This window comes from Pezoporus flaviventris, unplaced genomic scaffold, assembly GCF_033815535.1.
Source record: "Pezoporus flaviventris isolate CSIRO_AGI_PZ_B2104156 unplaced genomic scaffold, CSIRO_AGI_Pfla_v1 ptg000097l, whole genome shotgun sequence".
NCBI classification, from domain to species: Eukaryota; Metazoa; Chordata; class Aves; order Psittaciformes; family Psittacidae; genus Pezoporus; species Pezoporus flaviventris.
Window position 1 is genome coordinate 4,562,371 of NW_026892645.1, and position 26,177 is coordinate 4,588,547.

At 44.0% G+C, this 26,177-nt stretch overlaps 1 protein-coding gene across 1 annotated transcript in view; it reads left to right on the plus strand.

Moving 5' to 3' along the window:
* Positions 1-25,627, plus strand: part of DDX31 (DEAD-box helicase 31) — a 48,382-nt gene extending 22,755 nt beyond the window's left edge. The window contains exons 17-20 of the mRNA XM_061476549.1: positions 3,199-3,280; positions 9,193-9,304; positions 14,635-14,815; positions 25,210-25,627. Of these exons, the coding sequence (XP_061332533.1) occupies positions 3,199-3,280; positions 9,193-9,304; positions 14,635-14,815; positions 25,210-25,348 (514 nt within the window). The 3' untranslated portion in view covers positions 25,349-25,627. The remainder of the gene's footprint in view (positions 1-3,198; positions 3,281-9,192; positions 9,305-14,634; positions 14,816-25,209) is intronic.
* Positions 25,628-26,177: the final 550 nt, after the last annotated feature.

Genomic DNA, 26,177 nt, shown 5'->3' on the forward strand with positions numbered 1-26,177 from the left:
AGCATGAGATGGGTCCCCACAGCCTTCAGCTGGTGTAAATGAGACATGCCGTGCTGCTTTGCAGTACATGAGGATCTGACCCAGGGTTTTTCTTAAGCCCCTCCACCCACCCCAGCATGCATGGGAGTAAGTCCAGAAATGTTGAGAGTCGGAAGTAATGAGAGAAGACGTGGCTTTGTTCCTGGATGAAAATCCACTTCGAAATTAGGGATGACTGCCTTTGAAATTGGAAATCGCTCGCAATTAATTTTCACCGGTACCTGAAGCCTCTTCTTGGCTTCCACTGTGGAAAAGCAGCATTAGCCTTTGCCAAAACGATCTCACTTTGGCTCTGCTGAGATCAGTAATTCCCGATGGGGCTCAAGAAAGCTGCATGCATCTCTCTGCAACTTTCCTTTCAGTCTTGTGTGGCTTGAAGTTGTGGTTCCTCTGCCTAACTGTAGCTGCGTGTGTGCACATGCACGCTCATGTTTACATTTCCTCTTTCTTTCTTTCTTCTTTATTTTAAAGGTTAGACTCCAAAATGTTCTGTCTCAGCTCTCGGCGTAACTAACAGATTTTCCTTCAAAGGAAAGAGGCGAGAAGCAGAAGAAAGTCAGCGAGGTTCACTTCGTTTTTTGTTCCCTTATGTCTCTTTTACCTCCTTCAACTGCAATCTAGCAGCGCCTGCCTCGACAGCTATCAGATAATTTCTTTATCTCCTAACGGCGGCCTAACTAATTTATAAAGGGAAGCGCCTCGCCGTGAAGGCACGAGTCATTTCTCTCCCTTCTGGAGGGCTGTGCTCGCCCCCCTCGCGCGGCGCTCCCCGCTGTGAACCCGGCTCACAGAGCTGTTAGGCTGCGAGCTGGCGGCGCGCCAGGCGGGAGGAGGATCGGAGAGGGGGTGACATCCCACACAAATCAATGTCAAAGGTTTGACGTTTTCATTCATGGCGGTGTCAAAGCAGCCTTTGGGGTTGGGGGGGGTGATGGGGGATGCTTTTCTCTTGCTTAAGTGATTGCCATTTATGTTTTAATTTGCTGTTATACTCTTCAAAACCAAACAGAGAAACCCTCAGTTGTCTTTCTATGCTCCATTTCCCTTTCTCCCCCATCATTCCCCCGCCTTTCTCCGCATCCTCTGCAGAGGAATCTGCTACATCATGAGTCCCAGCTGCTTGTCTCCCATATAGGATATCTTGGGGCTACCCTGTACCTTCCAGGCTGGATGGCTGTTTCTCTGGACCACCTTTTTCCCTTTCTTTGTATTGTGGTGGTGAGCTGACTGAGGCTGAAAGGCAGATTGCAAAAGTAAAAGGTATTTGTCACTTTAACTGGGAAGGACTGGGGAACAGGCAAGGATTGTGGTATCCTGTTACACAGTACGGCGACGATTCATCCATTCTTCCTAGCCAGGTGTTTAGAGATCTTTGAGTGAAAGAAAGGGAATATCCTTGTTGTTAGTATGTCTTTCTGTAATTTACAAATCAAAGAGTATCAGCAATGCTTCCTTTTGGAAACCGCATACATCTTTCTATTCATCTGACATTCAGGAGTCTCAGAGAACTGGTGGACCCCCAAGATTTCTCTCTTCTTTAGACTGATGTAACCCAAAATGAACTCCTTGGCTTCCATGCAGTATTTATGATCTATTCTGGTATAAAAAGGAAAAGAATCTGTTTTCTAGAGATGACCTTTGCCCACTGCTGAAAATTTGGGCCCAGAAACTTCAGCTTTTATCATCTGGGTAATTCCCTTGGAAATGGGACCCAGTTTGGATGCAGCTGTAATATTAATGGCCTGGAGCTGCACAGCTGTTCCTGTATTATCACCTGGTATACGTGTGCCCCACAAGACAGTGTTAAAGAGGATGAAGAATTTCTCGTCTCCTGTAAATGCACCTCTAAGTAGGACCACGCACTTTAAAATGAAGCAGGTTTGTAAGCGTTTCCAGTATCTGGGCCATAAGAGTACCCAGCAGTGTCTTGCAAGCAGGACTGGAGAATAAATCATCTGGTTGGCTCTTCAGGAGGAATGTGAGTCGACAGAATGAAAATAAATGCCCAGTGTGAAGCCTGGCTAGGACAGCTGACTGAGTCTTCTGTATTTAAAAAAGATGCTGTAGGGTCCCTACTGCGCTGGGCTTTGGCTTTGCACTTCAAATGAGAGGGAAGGTGAGTTCTAAGAATAGGGAAGGAAATCAAACGGTGTATTTGGTGTCAGAGGTGGCTTTTGAAGCTATAAATGAGTTGGAAGGGGTGTGTGTCCATCAGGAAGACCCAGGTGATGTAGCAAGAAGTTGGAATCGTGTAAGATCTTGTGGGAAAGAATAATGTGACCAGAGGGAAGGAAGCTTCAGAAGAGTTGGCTTGGTAGGAAATGTTCCTTGGGATCCTGTTTTTACCCTCTGAGCTTGAGTCCCTATGACAGGAATGAGCTCTGTCTTTACACAGCTTTAGGTTTAGGAGCATGGTCGCTAGCACGGATGGAAACAAATGTGTGTAAACATCAAAGCATTTTGTTCCTTTGAGGACTGAGCACTGTCTCTGATTCCAGGGAATCTGGAAAGTAAACTGGGGGAGACAAGACGTAAGAGAACTGCTCCCTTTCCATGGCATCTAATGTACGATAAAATGTTTGACATGCTCTGGGTTCAAAGTGGAGGTTACAGATCTTACTGTTACAAAGTAAAACTGCAAGAAACGTTTAATGTTCTGAGCTGCTTCAACTCTGGTTTGAGTTTCTCTTAGTGGAAAATGTAATCAGATGGTTCCCACTTGGTGCTTCTCAGTTCAAGAAAAGAAGTATCATTAAAACAATGAAAATATAATTCAAGACCTAACTTTTTTCTTGAATTGTTTACTCTGGTTAAGAACCAAGGAGACTCCCAGAGAACTGAAAGTCCACCCTCAGTTATGATGCTCTGTTAGAATTGGAGTGTGTGTTGATGACTTGTAAGAGCAACAAGATTGTGGGTAAAATTGTGTCCCTTCCAGTGACAGCACCAGTTTAGCTAGGGCCAAGATTTTATGATAGTTACTCTTTTAGGGTTTCTGAGTAAGTGTCTGGAGCAAGACCTCATGTATTCCAGGGATAAATTCTCAAGTTGAACATGTGAATCTCAATCTTTTTGCTCTCCATTGTCAGCCTGTGGTTCATCATGTGCTATATCTGAAAAGCTGGAGAAAGGGTAATTTTTTTGTCTTTGTTGCTTCAGTGTTTCAGAGATAAAGATGGAGAAAGTATTATCCAGCCTGATGAAAGACGATCGCTTCAAGTTGCACAGACCAAGAAGAAAGGTGAGTTATTCTGCTGATTTGGAATTGCTCCAGTTTTCATTTACCAGTTAAACATCATGAGTATTCTTCCCTTAGCTTGTCTTTACCATACGAGGGTTGGCATATCCATGATGTTGGGCAATGCAAATAATTATACACCTGCCTTATATCACAACTGTCCAATCATTAAACTGTTGTCCCCAAAAAGCATTGTTTTTAACCCTTCAAGTATTTTTGTAACAGACAATAAAGGTTTCTGGCTGCAAAAGCTTAGGGTATTTTCCCCATTGTGTTTCTGTTCTTGGATTTTTGGCACTAAAGTACTGCTGGAGATCACAAATGACACAAAACTTCTCTTAAGAAATAAGATTTGGTGGTGTGTCACATATGGGTTTTTATTATCTATATTTACTTGGAGCCTAAACTTAAGCGCACTGGGTTGACAGGCATCTTTTTACTGACTTCAGCAAAGTTTGGGTCTGCCTTCAAGTTGCTAATTCACAGAATTCAGTCATTTGCAATTGACATCTCAGGCGTTCCTGCATTCTGGCAAATTAAATCCTCCAAGAACCCGCATTTTGAATGGAAGTCAAGAATGTGTCAAGCATGATGCAGCATGCTCTTTTTTCTCTTGTTGCTGTTTTGCCTGCTCGTTCTTTCTGTTACACCATGTATGAGCCTTCTTGTTTCCTGCAGATGACTGTTATGAGCTGTGGTGTTCTGGGTAAACATGCTTTTGAAAGATGTTCAGTTTTCCTACACCCTGTATTTCACAGAAAGCCAGATCTATAGCTCCTCTGAGATACAGCTCTGTTTAAAGCTCTTTCCCATCGCTGCATGTTTTTTCCCTAAAAGCAGCCTGTAATGCCTGTATTTCAAATGTCTGGATCAGGCCTATGATATGACCTCTTAACTCATTGAACAAATGTGTCAAAGTTTAGTTCTGCTTTGTTAATTCAAAAATTATTTGAAGTAGTTCTGTGTAGAAATACTTCCCTTTGCTCCCAAATGTGCTTATAGGCAGGTAACTTTGGGCTTCTTTTGGACAGTTTTTCCACAGATACATTTATGCAGAAATTGCACTTTAAATCTGTTGCTGACGTGGGACAGAATATTATTTGTTCTGGGCTTGAGAACAAATGCTATTTCTTGGAAACTGAGAAAAAAAAGAGAGCATGTTTTTTTCTAGGAAATTACAATCTGGTTTTGAAAAGTGGCAAGAGAAAAAGCTGCTGAATGTCAGAGCCCAGTACATGCAGAGGTTCAAAATTGTTGAATCATTGCAGAAATACTCACCGAAACATCTCAGTGCCTTTATGTTCCTTGTTCCAAAGGAACAGCAATAAAAAGCTAACAAGTCTTTTTACTATGAGGACTCATCAAATAGGTATTTCTCCCATGCTTTTAAATTGTAAAATACTCTTGACATCTAAGCACAGAATATTCTAAATACTCATCTTTTGTCTTTCTCCCTTTAATTCACAAAAATATCAAACCAAACCATGTTTGAAAGCAGGAGTTGCTCTGGTTTATGCTCAGCAGTGCTGCCTGGGCATGCGCTGCCATGCCGGGTACATGAGTGCACATACAGAAGGAGCTGGTTCCTTTCACTGGCAGTCAAAGGTGGGGTTGAATTCCTCTCTTCCCTCTGCCATCAAAGGGAATGGGATTTTGCTGTTGACTGCACTGGAGCCGAGATATATCCACCCTGGGTTTAGGGTGGTCTGACTCTGCTGCAGGTATTTACAAAACCAGAATAACCTATTTTTGTGTGGCTCAGACTCTGACAGGATCGGTACTGAGAAATAGAGTTTCTCTTTATGGAAAAGAAAAAAAAGTGTATCATTTAATGGGGATGAAATTACAGTAGTTCTGTCAAGATCAAATGGGCTTCTTCAGGAATTACTTGAAAAATGTATTAAATGCAGTCAAAGCTTCATTCTGTTTGTTAGCTTTGTATTTTATCACTGTCAGAGGCTCCGTGAGTGGTCAGTAGTGCTTTCTCAGAAGCTGCAGGGGCACGTTTCCAAGTTTTCAGGAGGGTTAATCTCTCTTAAATTCTATACATTTGCTGTAAAGACAGTGCAGTGAGCTGGGAATGCAGTGGGACTTTGCACAGGACAGAGAGTGATTGAGGACTTGCTATGGGGAGCTGAACCTGATCTGTTTGTGATGTTGCCATTTGAGAGAGTGTTAGCTTTGCTTATCAGCTCTCCGTGCGTTGAGTCATGTATATATTATAGTCATGCACACAGGAACCTCATTATAATGCTCCTCGGTTCTCATTGCCTCAACTAAAGTCCATTAAAAGTACCACATTGGAACGTGTATATTTTGGACTTCTGTGTGCAGCCAGGGAGCAAGCTGAAGTGCCTGTAAAATGTATATTTTATATTTAGGTATATAAAATATATATGTGGCTATGTCTGGGTGTGTGAATGTTCACCTGCCTACAAAGAGAATAAATTTGATCTTTCAACTTTTATGGAGGGGGCAGGGGGACTTGGTGAGTTCTAGGGAAGGTGTGCAGAGGTTAGTAAAAAGTTGTTATTAAAACAAAATCCTTCATTTTGTTTTGAAGGATAATGGAAGCAGGAGATGTTACAGCCTCGCATTTTGGTGCTTTTTTCCCCATCCCTTTTTTTTTTTTTTTTTTACTGTTTTAAAAAAGAACTTTTCTGCCTTAGTCTAGCTGTATTATATTTCAGTTCTTTCTCCCATTAACATACTCTCTTAATGAAATCAGAAGCTTTCAGTACTTGTCCCAACTTCTCAAACCTAAAAGCTGCAGTCTTTATAATAAGAAGTTTCCTTCTTCTGAAAGAAGTTAAATGTCTTTTCCTGGTGCAGTTGGCATTTGGGGGAGTCCCTCTGATGTCTTGAACCAGTTAAATAACTTTGCATCCAGGTCCATTTCTTCTTTCAGCTTACAGATACTGTTATTGACCGCAGTTTTATTGTACTGGTGGTTAGGGATCTGCCACAACAGGCTTTTAAGCAAACACAAGGTAGAAAAAGTTCTCCTATGCCACTATTTCTCCATAATGGCAATAACGCTTCTTACTTAACAGATGCAACAAATTCATCTAGATGGCGAGTAGATCACACAGACCTCTGGGCTAGGCTTTTATCTTTTGGGTCTTGGAGAAACATGTAAAGTCTTAAATTAGTTGTCCTGTTCATCCAGACCAGGATACAAGTAGGATTAAAGCTTGCCTGTGTGAGCAAAGCATACAGGATGGCTTCCAGTGCACTTCCAGTGGCACTGTTTTATTTGATCTGCCCAGACATGGTGGCAGGTTGTATTTTCCCAGTTTGGCTCCACGTCAGTTTTAGATTTAGATTTATGGTTTTTATTATTATTGGCTCGTTTTTTATTTTCTTAGATGAACCTCCCTGGAAGGCAGGAATCAAACACGGGGGGTTCGTGCCCATTAGGGGGCAATTTTAAAATGAGATCTGTCTCAAGGGGCTGAAGGGGGATAAAAGACAAGGGGGAGATGGGAGGAGGGAGGGGAGAAGCTGTTTTCCGAGTACATTATGTTCCCTGCCGTTTGCTTTTTTTTCATTTATTTCTCTTGGACTGACCTCACACTTTGGAAATTATGCACCTAGTTTTTTATCCCTCATTTTTGTCTGACTTCTTTTTTTCTCCCCCCAGCACCAGGAAGAAGAGATGCCTCATTTTGAAACCTAAAGGGGGGAATAAGAAAAGTCCTTTGTAATATATTGCCATATTATCACTAAATCCCCTGACAGTTGTGACACAGAAGCAAGTCACCTGTCACTTAAGCTTGAGGTCTCTTTAATTTTCTCCTGGAATTCGCACCAGGCTGTCTTTAATTTGAGGCCTTTATTGGAATTCTGAAACCTTTCTACCTCCCCGGTGCTCAGATCTATTCTGAGTGCTGTTACAGAATGTATACAATAACCAACAGAGGGATTCAGAGGGGGCTGAAGCACTGTTTATTTAACACTCTGGAGGGATTTTCGTGCTTATTCGGTCCTGGCTACCCGGCTTTCAATATCGCTTTGACAACCGTTATGCCCTTCTCATTAATTTTAAACAGTTAAAACACAGGAAAAAGAGAAAAAGTTTTCATTATTAAAGTGCTTTACTTTTTAATAACAGAGGATTCTGTCCACCGGGGGAAAGGGCAAACCTCACTAATTTCACATTCATATTAAAAAACGCTGGGAAGGTGACACTTTGTGCTGCCAGGAGGCTTAACAAAAGAAAAGTGATGGGGGCTAGGAGGAGCAGGCAGGGCGAGAAAGTTTTATGTTTCACATCAATGGAAACTTCTTAGTCACAAGAGTGAGTGTCCATCTTGGGAGGCAGCACCACTTCTAGTTTATTAAACCTTTACAGAGGCCCCTCGGCTGGAGACTGTCTCAACTGATTAATAAGCACACATGAAGTCAAACTAAAAGGTGTGTGTGAAACAAGCTGTGTGGTGAGTCTTTCTCAAGTGGATTGGGAGGCAGATAGCAGAGGCCAGGAACTTGGGAAACTCTTAATGTAGCCTTAATGTACCCACCATTGTCTTTGGAGATGCTGAGGGACAGTTAGTCCAGGTAGTGAGTGAGCAGCAACTCTAGTGCCTGTGTGTGTTTGCTTCGTTGAACCCAGTGGTAGAAGCTGTGGGATCTTGAGTTCAAAGGAGGGCACTGTGCAGGAGGTTTTAGGCTACATTTGAGGTCTGTCTCTGGGCAGGTTTGCTGTTTGGCTATAGAGTGGTAGATCTGGGTCACCAAACATTTTGTGTAGGGTGCCAGCAGCATTACCTGGCTTCCAGGATCGCTGAGGTTCGCAGTGTCAGTGTGATACAGTTCTCCTGGGCTAGCAGCAGTGCAGAGGTGAGCTCACAGCTGTGAGGGAAGGAGGGGTTTGCAGCATTAGCATGCAAATCTGCCAGGAAGGAACAACAGGATTGTTGCCTTGGCACAGGCCTAGTACAGAAGTGTGGAAGGTGGATGTTTGTTTTCAGTCAGCCCTGGTCAGAAGCGGGGATTGACCAGTATCAAGTTGCTGCCTTGGACCCTGCACTGTTAGTCCTGGATGCTGGTTTGTGTACGAGTAGCTTTTGAGAACTGTGGCCATTTCTTGGGGGAGGTTCACATCCATGGATGCTCGGCTTTGCTGTCAGCTTCCCATCAAAAATTCCCCTGTTCCTTGTCCACGTTTCCTTTCTCTTCCTGGGTAATTGAGAGAAAGAGATACAGCCTCTTCTCTCCTCCCAGTAACAGCTTGTTCCCAGGAACGTTTGTTTTCCATTTCCTGAACTGCATCCTGCAGTCTGAGCCTGGCAAAGCTTGAGCACGTGCAAAATTGCCCTTTTGGTTTGAGGAAGCTTATTCTGTCCTGCCACTGGTGCAAGGGGTGTCTCTTACTCTAGAAGAACCACCTGATGGCAGTTACAGTGAAGTATGGCTTGTTGGCAGTGAGAAAACTTCATGTGGGCATTGATAGTGAGCAGTTCATACTATGGCTTTGTTCACAGGTATGGAATTTGGTCCATTCTCTGGAGCCTGAGGGTGAACATAGATCTTCTGCCCAAGGAGCAACTTGCAACATCAGTCTGAAACTGTTAATTTAGAGTCTGGGGGGAGTTATTCCACCTAACTGCAAGGGAAACTAGCAGTGGTATCTGGCCTGTTGAATCGGGGAGGGGGTGGAAGTGGGGGAAGAAGATACATGATAGATGTTAGAAAACACAAAATTAAAACTGATTTGCTCTTCTCTCCGCACAGGCTGCTTTGACTTTAACATCTTTATCTTTTTTTTTCCTCTAGTAATATTGAGAGGATTACCTTTGTTGGCCCCTCGGTGGTTACTGTGTGATTTTACTGTTATTAAATCTATTGTAAACTGCTTCATTATTCCCGACTCAAATTCTCTCTTTCCTCTAATCCTCCCACCGCCCTTGCAGCAATCCTGTAGCACGGACCCTCAGGAAGTCCGGGAGCGGGCCACGGTCTTGCAGACTAAATTTGAAGACCACGTTCACTCCAGCGAGGGGACTGTCCGGTGGGCAAAGAAAGGTCAGTGTGTTTCTGTTCAGCTTAATCCAGAAGGGCTTACAAAAGCCCCCAAGGTTTTCTTCTGGGGGGAGAGCTTCGGGGGAAAGGCCTGGAAGAAACATTTTGGGGCCATTGGGCTCTGGGGGGGGTTGAGATGAGCCCAGAAGGCTTTGTGATGATATTAAATGTCAATTTCTTGCATTCCCATTTTACGTGCAAATGAGGTTTAAACTTGGCTTTCAATAGGATTCACATCCACGAGCTCTGACCCGACTGCATGAGCGAATAGATTGTGTTATGCTGGGGAGGTCATGGGTGACTTGCTTAAGCACATCCTGGTCCAACACTCCTTAGATGCTTTCAGTTTACACCAGGGATGAATTTGAAGCCTGTAAGACAGGATGCCTTGGGAGCAGCTCTTAACAGGCAAGGATCTCAAACTAAAGGTTGTTGTGTGGAATGGGAGAAAAATGAGAGAATGGGGAACAACTCAGAAAGGCAGAAAGGAGAAAAACGGGGATGGATTTAATAACTGCAGCCAGGTGCAAATCTGGGGTTCTGGGATTTGATTTCTCATCTTTGCCAAGCACTTGTCACTGAGCAGTACAAGGAACTTCTCTTCTGCTTCTCAATTTGGACAATCCAGAGGAAGGCAGATTTGGAGGAAAGATGACAAACTTGCTGGGAATGTTGTAGGAAAACAATCACCAAGCACTTTCCTGACAGGAGCCAAAAAACTGGTGCAGCTTAAGCACCCCTCTTCTGTGTACTGTTCTGTTGCCCAGTAAGGCTGACCTGGGTGTAGTTAATGTTCCAGGTACATGAAGATCACATTGATCTGTGTCAAATCCTGCTGTCTGTGCTTGTATACAACTCCTGTTGTTTTCTCTTCTGCAGCATTTCCAGTTAGGTTTGGATGAGAGGGGGCCTATTGTGATGAATTTTAATGGTCTACATCATTTTTGCTTACCTGCTGTATGTGCGTGCGCACAAGTGTCCCATACGTGCTAAACTGCATAAATTGCATACTGAGGGGTCCAAAACCACATGGGGAAATTGGCCTTTGAGATGTGCACTGTCATCATAGGAACTGGTTAAGGGAAGGCTGTTCTCAAGATAGAAGTGAAGGTAAACATTAAAATTGTTTGGCATCCTGAGAAGTGATGGTTCAAGAGGTCAAACGTGCTGGTTTTTTTCTGCATGTTGTACTAACTTGTTAGGTGATGACACAGCAGAAAGACTAATGCTCATTCTACCTGCTTACCCCAAACTGTTCTGCATGCTTTTAATGGTGCATGGTTGTACTGATATACTTGAAATCCTACTGTTTCACTTTGCTCTACCCCCTGCCACTGCATGTCACTGTAGTGATTCTTGCACACACACACACACACGCACACACTCTGATAGTTGCAGAGCTGTTTTTTTTTTCCTCAGAGCTTTGTAGTACCTTTCTCCTACAGTGAAAGTGTTAGAAGCTGCAACACAAGTGGCTTGCACCCATTTTCAGGTTGTGTTGTGCTACTTGAATGGTGTAATTGCTTTTACAGCTGCACTTCTAAGTCCTCAGTCTCAAAGCATGTGACTAATATGATCATAATCCTTGATTCTGCATGGATGAGCTTCTTGTTGCTCCCCTGGGATTCCTTATACCCCGTGCAAACTTCTAACCTAAACTGGCTGGTGTAGAACAACCAAATGGCTCTGCTTACCCTTGGAAAACCTCTGTGGTTTCTTTGTACAGCGTATGTCACTGTGCACACACATCCACACACACACTTGTTGCTCACCTCAGCACTAGGACTTCTTTAGCCATGGACAAGAAGTGCAGAAAATAGATCAGGAAGTGCTGAAATGTTGTGCATCCCATTTATCTCGTACAGGAGCACTCCACCTCTTTTTCCTACTCTTCTATCTACATATGCAAATTTTCCACTGCTGAGTGGCTTCCATAAGCCCCCTCTTTCTCCCCTCAGCGCCAGGCATCATGAATAATTAACATGGCAGCTGGCTTTTGCTTTCATGGCAGACAATCAATTGGAAGCTGTGCCAGAGATGCATTTGTTTCTCTCTCTTTTTCTCTTTTTCCCTGTTTTCTGACCTAGTCAATGTTAATAAGCAGTGTTTTCACTGCAGCCTGCTTTCAAAAGGCGAGTGGCTCCCTGCCCGCTCACCCCTTCTGCCTCTTGGCCCCCTATTTTCCAAACTCAAATCAAATGGTTCACTGAAGGTGCTGCCCTTCAAACTTGATTGACGATCAGCAGTGAGATGGGTGGGAGGAGGGGTATGGCTGGGCCTTGCTACCTGAAGGACAAATCTCATGAAGCACGGAGCCCCTTTTGGGAAAGAGAGGACTATTTGAGGAGTTGCATGGTGATAGGTACTCCATTTTGGACTCAAGGGACAGGTAGAGCTCGGGGGACTCTGATCCTTCATGCCACTGGGGTTACAGTAAGTGATAGGACAAGGGGGAATGGTTTTAAATGGGAAGATGGTAGATTTAGATTAGATATTAGAAGTTCTTCACTATGAGGGTAGTGAGACACTAGAACAGGTTGTCCAGAGGAGCTGTGGATGCCCCATCATTCAGTGTTCAAGGCCAGGTTGGATGAGGCTTGGAGCAACTTGTTCTAGTGGAAGGTGGCAGGGAGGTTGGAAGTGGATGAGCTTTAAGGTCCTTTCTAACCCAAACCATTCTGTGATTCTGTGAAACCCTGTTTGTCTCCTCCATGTTTCCCCATTTTATAGCCACTAGTTGAGTATTCTGCCTCATTTTTTCTGGTCTCGGCCCCTGTGTCTGTACAGGGGCAGCAGAGTTACAGGAGCCCACTACTATGGCACGATGCTTGAATCCACAGCAGTTTTGGTGCATGCTTCCTCCCTGTTCCCACATGCCTTGTGCACTGGCAAAATGCCTCCACCAATTTATCCAGCTGTGTGGCTGAGGCTGCACTCCGGGGCCAGCGCTGGGAACTGGCTGCCAGCTGAGAGCATGGTGACAGGTTATGTCACCTGTCTCACTTTCGTATCTCGTTCCCCTCATGTCCCCTGTTTAAAACAACGTCACTCCAACCTATCTAACCTCCATCAGATGTAGTGTGCTTTTTTTTTTAATTTCCACACTTAGATTTTTTTGTAGGAAAGTGGGGATGCATGGGTGGAAAGGACCAACCTAAATCCACTCACATGCGTGCAAGTCTGAATCCCACTACAGGCCAGTATACATTGCCTTAGACTTATATTGGCATGGCAAAACCAGTAACAGCTCAGACAGTTTGCTCCTGTGGCATTGAGATGAGGTACCCTTTATGTGAGTTATGGTGTGACCAGCACTGTTTCCAGTCTTTCTGAGTTCTTTTCATAAAGCTCTATCTCATTGATTATAAAGTTATGACAGAATTTCAACTTTAAAAAAAAAAAAAAGCTAAAATTGCACATAAAAGCTGTAAAACATGACTCTGGCAAGACTGAGAGGGCTGAAGACCTAATAGTAAAGATTTAAAAAAGAATCACTCCCACAGAGATCTTCATTTGAATCTCATGGTGCTGTGGTGAACATTAGTAGCTCTGAGCTCCTCAGAGGTCAGACAGTTGCAGGAGCTGAGGTTTTGACCTGCAGGTATGGCAGGGTTGTTAGCTCAGCTTTGGGTTAGTGTCCTGCAGCTTGCTCTGGCTTTATGTGCTCTGACTCAGGACTGGATCTCACTGTTGTCTGTCAGGACTTTGGGAAGAGTGGGGCCTTTGACACTTTGATTCTCTAACTCTGATCAGGGGAGTTAGTACCAGCAGCCTTTCCTGCCCAAAGAACTGTGGAGGTGAGCTCAGCCTTCATAATAACAGGATCTTTAGTATCAACCATTTCGAATGCTGTGAGAAAGACAGCTATATTGGCTCCAACGGGACCAGAGTCAGAGCGGGAGCAAGTTCGTATTGTTTCTTTTGAAGAGTTACACCTTCTCATAGCAGGTGAATTGGACCAATAACTTTATGGGGAAAAAAAAGCAGCAGAATAGTTTTTTGAGAGCATTTGAGCTGGTTTATAAGCCCTCAGAAGCATGACCTTTAGATTAGGCATGGAGATGAAGTATCTGGAATTTAGCATTCTCTTTTTGGGAAAACATGGGTCTCTTGCTGCTCAGATGCCTCCAAGAGTAACATTGTGAAATTGGGAAGAAGGTGCAAAAAACTCAATCTTTTCTTCTCATCGATTGGGAAAAGGAGTTCACTTTACTCAGTAAACAGAGCTTTGATGGATTCCCTGGGTCCTTCCAGGAGCTGATCTGCTAAAATGACATTTTTATTACTGTTCATAAACTCCAATCTCTGGCTGCTGCCAAGAGATTAGACATAAGCTGTGGGCAAACTTGCTGGTCCAGTGGCTCAACAGGCAAGGGCAGGAGAGGTTAGAGTTTAGAGCTCACTGCTGTCAGGGGTTGAGAGAGAGAGAATGATGTAGGTGGTGGATGGAGTGAGGGCTGGGGGGGGGGGGGGGGGGGGGGGGGGGGGCGGGACACAGGAGTTTTAGCAAGCAGAAAGGCAGCAGAGAATTGAAGGGAGGTATTTTCTGAGCTGTAGAGTTTCCCTACTAAAAGTCCCTCTGTTCCCCATAGCAGAGAGGACAGCCTGGGTGTAGCTAATGTTCTGGGTATGTGAAGAGCAGTGGTAGTGTTCATATTAGTGGATGATCGACTTTAGAGCAATGAGCCCTGAGGGAAGGGCATTACAGGAATATAAGGATGTGAATCAAAATTTGCATGCTATTCTATTACTTTTTTTTTCCTTTTGAGAAGGTGAGCTCTGTTCTCAGTGTGATGATGAGTCAGGAAATCCAGCTGGCTCTTGGATATTATAAGGGACTAGCTAGTAACTGGTGAAAAATGCACGGACTACTGGGACTGTAATATCAGAGGACTCTTCCTATGCCATCTCCATGCTTCTTTTTCCCTCTCTTCATCCCTATCTCTCCATTCCTTCTCTCCCCTTATCTGCTACCACTGATGTCAATGACTGTTCCTGTGAGATGTACTAACAGACATCACCCTTCCTGGCAGAAGAGGCATCCTTGCAAGAGGCAAACCTAATGCAACTTAACGTAGCTTTGTTTCAGTTCCTAACACTTCTCCACCACCTACCTTCTCCTTTCAGGATTGTATTGGTGCTATACAACCTTCACAGATTTTTAACATACCAACTTTTTCTACCAGCTGCTGACCAGAAGGTGTCCCAAAGGACAAGACCAATGTCATTTCAGCTGGAACAGCTGAATCTTTAAGTATATATATATATAAAAATGCAGTAGCAAACAGAATTCACTCTTTTTTTTTTTTTTTTTTTTTTCCCCCTCCCCTCAGCACTGCAGTCTTTCCTTTGTGCCTATACCACCTATCCCAGGAACCTCAAGCACATCTTCCACATCAAATCTCTCCACCTGGGTCATTTGGCCAAGAGCTTTGGCCTGAGAGATGCACCCCAGAACCTGACTGCTTTTCCAGCTGCAGGCTCAAAGAAGAAAGCCAAACCAAGACCAAAAAGGTAGGCCAGATTGATGTTTCTGAGCTGAGGAACACCACATGACAGACTGTGGTGTGCTTTGCTCCTCAAGGTGATGGTGCTTGCTGCAGGAATCCTAGAGTGGTTTGAGTTGGAAGGGACCTTTCAAGACCATCTAATCCAATGCTGCTGCCATGGGCAGGTCATGTCTGACTGTTCCAGAGAGGCTAAATGACATTGACCCATTGGTTTAGGTTGCATTGCTCTCTGAGCTGTTGCTTCATTCCTCTTTTTCTAATAGCTTTAGAGAGCCTAAAAATTACATTTATTAAACCAGCTTGGTTGAATATTTGAGTGGGAATTCAGATGCTTTTTTCTGAAGGAAGCTGCTAAGTGTGGAAGTGCACTTACACTGACTAGCCTGGGTTTTGCTGTAGCTTTTCTATTGTCTGATCACTTGAAAAATAACATCTCCTGTGAGTCTTATGAGCAGGAACAGCCTAGTTTTTATTTATTTATACTTCACTGAAGAGCTACCTTGAAGGATGAGGAAGGGTACAGGCAATATTCCAGAGCAAAGAATGAGACTTCCCATATATTGATTCTCTTTCTTGCACAGGTCATGGTAGCTAGAGCTCCAGCAGCAGTTCTGTTGTCAAGGCCAAGCACCTCCATAGTAGAAACTGCCAGATTTTTTTCCATTCATATGCCCACTTCCAGTTGCATGGTCCTATGGAGAGCTATGATCCCTGGCTCAGGATCAGCTGCACAGCAACTCTTTGTCCTCATCCCTCTCTAGGGAAAGCCTCTCACAGATACAGTTGTGCCTATAAGTACTTGCTGTTGGTGTAGGGCATGTGATGATAAAAGCATCAAGGAAATAGCAGAAGAATTAGTATTTTCACTTCTCTAATATGAAGTTGACTGTCCTGCACATGATGAGCAAGGCTGTATAAGTGCTAATTTATCTCACAAGATGGTTTCTTCTTTCCTGGCCTTGACAAATACCACTGCATCAGAAGCAAAATGTGTGTTTTACTATCTTTAAAGGCCTTCTGTGGCCTCCAATGGCATTTTTTTATCACCTTTTCTTACACTAGACAGCCAGTCTTTTGTAGCCTTTCTCCTGCACTTTCACCAAAGGTTTCCTGGCTGTCAGATTTGCAATGGGACAAATGTGTCCATTCTCTCTCACAGTGTTCAGCTGCAGCTTGGACTGCTTGTTCTTCTCCCTATGAAGACATTAGCTTAGTGCCTGAGAGAAAAGGGGAAGACTGCAGTGTATTTTATTTTGTTATTAATCGTATGAATGACTAGTTATGTAAGTACAAGCCCACATCAGAAGGCAGATCTGTTGGTAGAAATGATCCTCCTACAGACTTGGTCACTGCTGCCTGTGGATTTAAGTAGTTCTGCTGAAAGCATTTCTGCAAAATCCCATGGGATATTTCTAAGAAGAGTCTGTAGCAAACCTAGAGTTACAGCTCTGTCCTCTTTGGTGTGTGGACAGGGCTGTTTGGAGTACTCATTTCTTGTGTTAAGAATTTGAGGCTCCCTGATGCTTCTGGAGGAGCAGAGTCCTGAATCCTCTTCTCCACTTGAAATGGAGCTAAAGATGCTCAGTACATCTGATCCTAGTTACTTTGAGTTGGTTCCACAGGATGGATAATCCTCCCTTTTGAGATTATAACATTAAGGGCTTGCTGCCTTCCCTAGCACAGTGGCAGGATACAAACCTCTGGCTTGGCAGGAGAATCACTGCAATAATTCAAAGGAGGAAAATCTTTTTTCTTTTATCAGTACCAGTTGTGACTCCTTACATGTAATTGTTACTGCAAACTCCATTAGCAACCATTAACACACTAATCCACATAATTGTTCCTGGGCTGGTGACATCTCTCGCACATGTACATATCTTGGGGGGGGGGGAAGAGAAGGAGAAGGGATTTTAAAATAAGAAGTTGGAGCCCACATTGTCCTGCTTTGAGAAGCCACCAGGGACAGGCCACTGATCTGCCTCCTGCTTCAGCTGACCCTCACCAGCAGATGGGCAACAGGATGGGAATGCCCCTGTGAGCAGGGGATTTAACGGAGCTTTATTTCAGGAAGAATAGCCTGATTAGCCGATAAAGAGCATGTAAGATGGTATGGGGTGGGCTTTGATGTCTTGCTGGCCCAGCAGGGTGTCAAGCTATGACTGACAGTAGCGTGTCATAGGATTACTTGGCCTGCAACAATGCCTCTCTCTGTTCCTATGATGTTGCTACTCTGTTAGAGCTACTTTTTCCCGTGTTAGGAACCTCTTTTAGACAGAGTTCCTCCTCCCCAAGTCTTCATCCTATTATAGTACAGACAAGCTCAATATACAGTAGGTAGTTTATGCACAGGACTTGTAGGGTTGGGGGATGTAGAGGTGTTAGAACAAATGGTCTGAAAGTGATTTGAAAGCTCATTTGCACGTGGATCAAATAATTGCAGCTCAGGGAAAGTGGGCAGACTTTGCACAGGTTCATCACGGCTCAAGCACCAGATTTCCATTCCAGGAGCATCTGGAAAGTTAAGACCCTGCAGAAACAGCCAAAGTTGTGACGTGCAACAATTGTTCTTGCCTGTGAACCTTGTTTCTTATCAACTTTCTTTGTGTGTGCTTAAAAAAAACCACCCCAAAATGGAGAGAAGATAACATTAGTATTTATAGGATAGTTTAGAAAAAGTGAATATAGATTCATATTCAATCTCCACTAGCATACATTCAAGATAGTGCTGTTAACTTACAGAGGAATGCTTTTGATTTCACACTCAGAATTTAGCCTGCCATTTAGAAGACAAATGGCTTTTAATTGTAAAATGCAAGGCTTGAAATTATAATAGCATAGTCACAGAGCAATCTTTTTAATTATATTTCCTATGTGATACTGTGAGTGATGGTTGTCGTATTACACATTGTCTCCAGACATCCGATACTTGTTTTTAATCAGTCTGCTCACTAAAGCCTCATCTCTCAGCACCTGCCCAGAGAATAAAGAACAGGCAGTCCAGGTTGAAAGTGGGGTAAAGGCAATCATTAAATGTTTCCTTAAGAGGACAAAGAAAACTCTTCATTTCTTTTGAAGTCTCCTTTTGTGCTTAGCGCCTCCTTAGAGAGCCTGCTTGGGGAAGGTGAGGCAGGAAAACAGAGACCCAGGTGTGTGATGGTTCAGTGCTGAAATGTGGAAGCAGCCCTCTCCTTCTGAACGCCCATGTACAATTTTCATGTATTTTTTAGATCTCTTTGTGCAAACCAGCTGTCCCCTCAGCTGTGGTGGTTCTTGCAAAACCCCATCTGAAGATGGTAGATAATTGCTCATGATTTGTTTTGAAAGTCAAAATGCTGCATTTAGGTAAGAGGTGAGCGCATGAACCAGATACTGTGTATTAAGTTACAGTAGTACATCAGCTTAGTAAGTGTCCGGGCTCATGCTTATACTGAGGGGTAGACATAAGGAAGCTGATCCCACTTCCATTGAGGGATTAACTGTCTTTCGTTCACTGCAGAGAAGCAGCATGCACAGGAAGTAGCTGACATGCCAGATAGACATGGGTTTTGACTCATTCACAATGCAGATGCCAAAGACCTATTGCCATTCCACCAAGCATCCCTGTGCTACTCAATCGTTTGCATTTTGGGTCGGTGGGGTTTTATGAAATTCTGTGGTGACTGGTGGTCTGTTTTCTCCTTTTGAACTCTGGAAGGCTGGTGTTTGTCCCCAGGGGGTTTTGCTGTGGTGAGGAGTTGCAACTTAATTTGCTCTGTTTGTGAATTCAAGCCCTTACAAAGAAAGAAAGAAATCTTTAAGTTCAGTAGATTCTGTTGAACTCATTGCGACGGGATTTCTCTGATGCCAGAAATGCTCAGAAAGATTGAATATACCTGTGAGTATCACATCTATTCATAGTTGCTATAGTATGTGCAAAAAGAGAGTGTAAAAATTAAGGGGTAAATCCCCTCATGCTTCAGAATTTAAGTCCAGCCCTTAACTAAAACAGCATCAAGAAAAAGTGTCCAGGATACTTCCGTTTGAAGGAATTTATTTACATCATTAATACACTGCTATTGCTCTGAATATGGAGATCATCATGCCCCAAAGGTTTTGGCTGCAAGATTATTGTACTAATTCTTTCTTCAGCATTTAGTGGTCAGATAGAATTAGACTCCTGCTGGGAAATGTATCTTGTAACCCTGTGTGTCCTCCTTTGTATGGTAGGGCAGCAGCCTCCTTTGGGTGAAAGCTAGCAGCCTCTTACCTTCTGTCTTACCTCGTATATTTGATTCCACTTTTGAACACCTTGGCACTGACAGTTTTGGAAAGACTAATGCTTCTATTGACAGGGCATGCGAATCAAGGCTGCAGCTGGGTCTCCCTGCACAGCAATTGTATAATCATTAGAAGCAGTTTCCCTGCCAGTTTTTGTGTGCCATTTATAGCTTTCCTAATGTCACTTAATTAGTCAAAATGCAAGTTTGGAATTCTGCCTACTGGGAATTTCCCTTGGTTTGGGCAGTCTGCTCTAGAAAGCCAGACTGGAGCTCAGGTAAGAGCGTGTATTCGTGGACTGGAGTGCAAATTGACCCAAAAATTAGAGTAAGAGCCATGGCTGTTGTGGAAGGAAACATCACTGTCAGACCTTGTTAAGGCAGTTCAGGGAAACAGATGAGTCCTGCTTACCACATCATGATGGTATAAAAAACATCCTACCATGAGGTTTTGTAATTGTAAAATCCATCTGATTGATACCTGCATACAGCAATACCTTTTATTAGTGTCCTCTTTCACCATGGCTTCAGCACAGAGCCTTTGACCAAAATAGTAGAGCTTGCACATGGAGCTGGAAAACTTCTGTGCTGTTTGGTACACACCAAAAAATGATCAGCTCTCTCTAATTGAAATATACTCTCCTTTAGCGTAGGAGAGAGCCTGACAGAAGCAAGGATCCTGGGAGGTTCCCAGCCTCCCAGAGCTGCTTTTGTCCTTTCCCTGCAGGGTGAAGACCAAGGGATGGTAATGAAGCTGGGGGGGGGGGGTTGTCTCTTTATGTGTAGCTGAAGTACAGTTCACTTCAGTAGGGGTAAGGTGGGCTTTACTGTTTAGCACATCTTGGTATGAAGTAAGCTCTGATGGTTCTGGAACAGCACTTGATGCTCAATTCTGACTAGGTCATAATTTTCCTTGAACTTCTTAAGCTAGGGTTTGCATGAGCTGGTACAGAGTACCTAGGCCATCTGTTGACTTGTCGAGAGCAGTGTAGGATTGCTGATGAATTTCTTGCCCCCACCCCACAAAAAAAACAGCAACAGAAAATCCAAACCCAAACAGGGTTGCATTGGCTGCAGATGGTTCATCCAATGCTATAAGTAGAAAAAGCAGGTGTTGCAGCAGCCTTGGACCAGAGGTAACCCAGCTCTGCTGCTGGCACAACTTCAGAGAGCTGTTGGAGATGCTGTCAGGCAGATTGATAGTGCGATCCATGTTGAAATGTTTTCTGATAAATGAAACAGCCTACTCTTGCCTGCTCCAGAGACACACCATGAGTTCTGGGACTATGTGTCAGAACTTAATACTCCTCCTTCCTCAGCTGGAGAAATTTGGGAGCCTTTGGTCACCGCAGATGCTGTGTGTTGGTTAAAGATTGCTGTACTTGCTGCACTGTGTTGCACCAGCATTTCACACAGCTCAAGACAAAGGAACAGACAGCAATGCCAACCAAGTTGAAGGAGACATCTCTGAGAACAATCTCACCCACCATTTGGGTAATAAGACTAGCAGAGGCATCTTCTAAGCCATCGAAAGATACCAAAGAGCCACACATATATGTGAACCACTATTCTGGCATGCAGGATTTTTTGGCTTGGAGATCAGTTTGTGATTCAGGTCTCTTGACAAAGCAGGTGTGTCAATGAAACACAGAATTTTGAAGTGAACATGCAAAATGGTGTCATACTCTTTCATTGTTTTACTGCTGCCACTTGGTCCTTTCACACCCCAATGTTTGAGAGTCTCAAATCCAGGATGATGGTTTGCATATTGTGATGAATTCAGTCTGATGAGATCAGCTGGTGAAACTAAATAGTTCTTACAATCTTACCAATAATGTGTGGGAGATGAGTGGGATGTTACATAGAAATATAACAGCTTGTGTATGCTTTTCTTCTGTTCGTGACTTGGAGCTGTCCATGGGATCCTCAAAGCTTACTTCAGTGTACTTGTCTTGGGGGTGTCTTTTGCCATAGTATTATAGTCCTAGTTACTCTACCATCTTGTTGCTAGTGATTGTGAAATTCAGTGGATGGTGTCTTCAGAGCTTGCAAAGCCATCAGTCGCCCACGGTGCATGGAAGTCACAAGCTGAGTGCGTTGAAGGTGTGTTATATGTAAGCTAGGTGAGACTTCTGTGGTGAGAACAGAAGACAAAGCTGGAAACAATAGAGAGGATTGCAGGTTAATCACCTGTGCAAGTATTGACCTGCTTGGGTTTTTTGCCTTGTTTTGCCTTGAATCTTTTCTGATATGCCTGAGCAAAGCAAAGAGTTGAGAGTCACGTAGCCAGAGAGACCGGTCCAAATCATTCAGGTTTCCTCTGAGGTTGGGCAGCATCAGCCTTGAGTTCACTGAGTTGGGCAGCACTGTGGCTCCTGAGTGAGATGGGGAAGGGGAGCAGTGTGCTGGAAGTGGCTCTGTAGGTGGAGGTAGAAGGAAACTGAAGCAGGGGAAAGAAGATTTTATTCTCTTTCCTTCCCTGGACACTTTTTGGTTCTTCTTTCTTCCAGATGCTCCTCTCCTGCCTTTTCATCATTCAGAGAGGCATTTAGCAAGATTCACAAGTTTCTCATGTTTAAAGAGTGAATAAAATTATTCCAGTTTTCTGAAGGAGGGCAAAGCTTTATTGTCTTCAAAAGTTTCTCTCTGGCCTGGCCTTTCCCAGACTTAAGGATATAACAAAGTCATTTGGGGATAGTTTCTCTGTTTACTTATTGTCTCTCTGCTGAGGCTCTGAGTACCAGTTTCTGTGAGATTGCAGCTTAATTACAGATGTGCACAGATAGCTGTAAACCCAGGTCTTTTATTCCTTCCACTGTCTCTATTAGGAGGAGAGGAGGTTTCTTAGACCATCCCAAGCAATTACTAGGCTTTCTGCCTTCCATTCCTCACTGTGCAAAGTACCTTTCTCTCCCCTTGATAATGAGGCAGGTAGACCCTAGAGTGATATGGCTTTTGCCCTGTACCTCAGACATAAAGCCCAAAGCAGTGGTTGGTCTGGGGTTAAGCCTTGCAAATGAAGGGGTGATGTGTCCCCCACTTGAAGTTAGAAGGTGGTGCTTACTCATCTCTGCTGGCTGCTCTTGACTACTTACCAATTCCCATCTGTCTTTGATGGGAGTCCTGATATCCCGGTTCTGGCATAAAAGAGCAGTAGTCCAGTGGTGTTTCTGCCTGGCATCCAATATGTCGCAGCACTCAACACCCAGTGTGCTGGACAGTAACTCAGGGAAGTCAGATCACTTGTGTTCAGGGACCAGTTCTTCCTAACTTGTATGTTGGGGCTGCTTTCTTTTCTGAGTTATGATTTCTCTATTCCTGTCTCATTTCCCCCCAGCTAATAAAAGTAGCTGTTTTCTCATCTGTTTGAACATTCCTTTCTCCTTTAAACCCTGCTGAAGTCTTGGCACTGTAGCACATTGGGATGGGTCACTCATTAGTGAATTTTTCGTCCCCTGCAAGTTCCCTTTAGCTGCACTGTTTTGTAATTCCCACTTAAATACTGACTGTGTTTGGAGGGAGGAATTTAAAGGGATGGGGATTTCTCTGTCCATTATCAACATGATGTGTTCTCATTAGGGCTCAATATAGTGTGATATCTAGACATGAGATCACAGAAAGAGATGCTGACAGTCCAGGTGTTTATCCAGTGATGGGAACATGGATTCTGTCTCTGTTGCAATTGCATCTTAAATTCACAGCCTTTCTGTGAAGCTTTTTTCCATAGTATCACCACATAACTCTCTTAAATCAGTGTCACACAAGCCTTTGGCAACAGGGAAAATGCAGCTATCCTGGGTTATGAGGTGGGAGGGTGGACATAAAGGGCAAAGAGATTAAATACCTTGCCCAAGGATGCTCAGGGGGTGAGTGTCAAGGTCTTGCTCTGTTCTCTTGGGCTTTGTCTCATAACCACAGGGCACCTTTCCTCACTGATGTTATCTTGGCTGCTTTGGCAGAGCCCCAGAGACTTTCACCAGTTGAGCAGAGAGGGGAATTTACAGATTTACAACAGGAATCAGAATCCAGCCAGGGATCCTGGCCTGGGGCATTTTTCCTGATGTACTGTCACTGCAGACTCTTGCTATTGCTGGTGGCTCTTCCATCTCATGGTTATGAAGGGCCTTGACAGCTGCTTTTCTTCCCTCAGCAATCGGCCCAGGTTCCACAGCACAGCTCCATTGATTTTTGTGGCCCTGGTTAGAGGGAGAAACCTCCCTTTTCCCTGCATCCTGGCTTTTCTGTGTACAGCTGATCACTACAGCAGGGGGTATTGATTTACTAATTGGGCAATGATTTCACCTGATTGATAATAAAGTGTTGGACATCCTCCCTGCTGAGCTGAAACTCAGCCCGGCAGCTACTGGTGGATTACTTGTCCTTTTGCAGCAGATAGTTCCCTGTTGTTAAGTAAACTGATCTGTTGCTTGGTAACCCTCAAATTACTGTAGTAAATGCTTGGAGACGCAATGAAAGTGTCAAACAGAAACTTTATCAAGTGATGGAGGGGGGTGAGCAGAGGATACAGCTGCATTATGAAGTTCTTGCAGCAGAGCTGGGCTGGTTGAGGGCACACCTTGGCCTGCCACCCACAGACTCTGTGCTGCTGGGGCTTGTGCCATTCAGGAAGGCAGTTGGACAAGGCACATCTGTTGTGGAGGTCCTGCAGGTACAGCTCTACCAACAGCTCGTTTGCTTCATTAGCTGTATGGTTGCTTTTGAATTCATTCTGTCTTTTTGTCTCATTTCTGTGGGTTCAGGCTGGGTGGTAGCTGTGTGTCTTATTTCTCTGGTATGTCTGGTCTCTGGTCCTTCTGCTTGAACATTTAATTAGTGAGAGAATGGAAGCTACACTGAAGGTAGCAGAGTCTTCTTGCCTGTGTATTCCAGGCTTTCTCTTCTAGGGAAAACTGTCAGTGGTAATCATCACACCATCCTTTTTATCATTCTGATCCATCCTTCCAAACCCACTCCAGTCATCAAACCTACACAGAGATGGAAAACAAGCTGTGGAAAAGGGGGCAAGCAAATACCCCAGATAGCCAAGAGTCTGCTTCCCTTGTCTTCGGCCTAATGAATGGGTTGATCTGTTGCTGCAGCCAATAATACTTCCTTCTCCTGTGATCCCCAGCCCGGTTCTGGACACCTGGAAGAACTATGCAAGGCAGTACTATATGGTGTCAACCTCCAGGACTGCTGCAGTCCATGTGTTATAAATGCACACTGGCATGAATGGGGGGCTTCTCTTCTGTTTCCTCATATTTACAGGGACAGATAGATTTCTTTTCACTCTTGGAAAATTTTGGGTTCTGTTACTGGTCTGTATTATAAAGAGGAGAGTGGGATGTGCAGACACCAAGAGTTTTGGATATTCCTTCTGCCCAGGACTATGGGAACATGGTAGGGAACGGTAGGTCCTGCGGCTTAAATGAGTGAGGGTGATAGCAGCATTGAGGATGAGATTCAGCCAAGGTTATAGAGCAGGGGCAGAACTTGTGGTGGAAAAATGCTGAGTAGGTTTTTATATTTATAGCTGGCAGTTTAGGGCTACAGGGAGATCCACGCTGGAGTTTAGTGGCTGGGCAGAATGCAGCTGCCTTTGCAAAAGCTGGTCTCTGGAGAGGGAGGCTGTAAGGTGCATGTGATGTCTGCAGGACACTGCAAGAAAAGTCTGTTGGGTTTAGACTCCAGACTTTTTTTTTGCTTGTTTGTGTGGTGGTTTTATGTTTTGAAGCTCTGGGAATCAGTTCTGTTTATAAAACGTTTCCATTGCTCAGTGTCTTAAGGCTGTTAGGGTTTTTTTTTATTATTACTATTCTAATTTTCAAGCTGCTGTGTCACCTAATTCATCAGCCTTCAGCGCACAACCTTCCTCCTGCTCCCCGCCACCCCTGCAAGAGCATTTGTACAGAACAAAGGCTTGCTTTTAAAAACGGCATGATATTTTGCCACCTTTGTGAAAACCTGTCACAACAATATCTAATTTTGCATGAGACAGAATTTCAAATCAAGCCTCGAGAAAAGGAAGCTGTTCTTCTGCTAATGCGCAAATGTCACTTTCCAGGGCGGTAAAATAAGTAACCCACCTAGCAGCGTTGCAGAGAGAAGGAAATCTAATTCCTCTTATCTTCCCTTTGCCCAGGTCTGACCTTCTCAAGAAGACCCGTGGCAAACATTGCCTTGCTGAGATCTTGCGATCTGAATATTCCAGTGGGATGGACACGGGTGTATCCAAGGTCAAGAAGAAGAGAAAACCTGGCAGCCAGCAGATTCCAACATAAGTCGGGACCTTCTAGTGCTTGGATGCAAAACCTGCTCGAGTGCCTCTGCTGGGGGTCAGGGTGACCTGCCAAATCAACACCAGGAGTGTTTCAATTTATCAGGCAAATATATAGGAGGGATCTTGGTGTTCTTGGCCTCCTCCCTTTCATTCCATAGGTCCAAATGGAATCGAATCCAGGCGTGTCCTGTTGCACTGCTGCAATTGAATGTGGCTTCATAGAGATGCACCATGTTTCTAAGGTGGTTTTTTGCAAGAAAAATAAAAAAGGTTAAATATGTTTTTCAGAAAAATGTGATGTGTCTATAACGTAAAAGTGAGACGTGTACTCAGATAGGAGACGCTTTCCTGCTTAAAGAGCTGTAGAAATACTCCACAATCTGTTTGCTTGCTCATTTTTAACCAGATAAACAGTAGTGGCAGAGGAGGTTCTGGGACGATGTTTAAGAGGAGGCTGCCCTTTCCCCTGTCATTATGCATAGCGTCACTTCTGTTCCTGTCTTGGGTCACGTAGCCATGTTGCTGCCACCTTCTCTCCTGCCCTTTGTGTGCTGTCTATCCCTGAACACTGATCATTAGTCAGATCTTGGCACCTGTAAAGAGTCTCCCCAATTTCAGTGCAAGTGGTAGGATTGTGGAGAACTCTCTTCAGTGTAGTGACCCAAGGTCCCTTTGGGGACAAAGCTTCAAGTAAAAACTCCTGAGTTTGGGAATGAACATCATGTGGGAAGGAGCCAGTGTGGCATCTAATGATCTCCAGACTTCTCTTTGCCTGCAGCATGTGGTCTCACTTAATTGCATAACACAGAGCACATACGAAATGTCTTGCT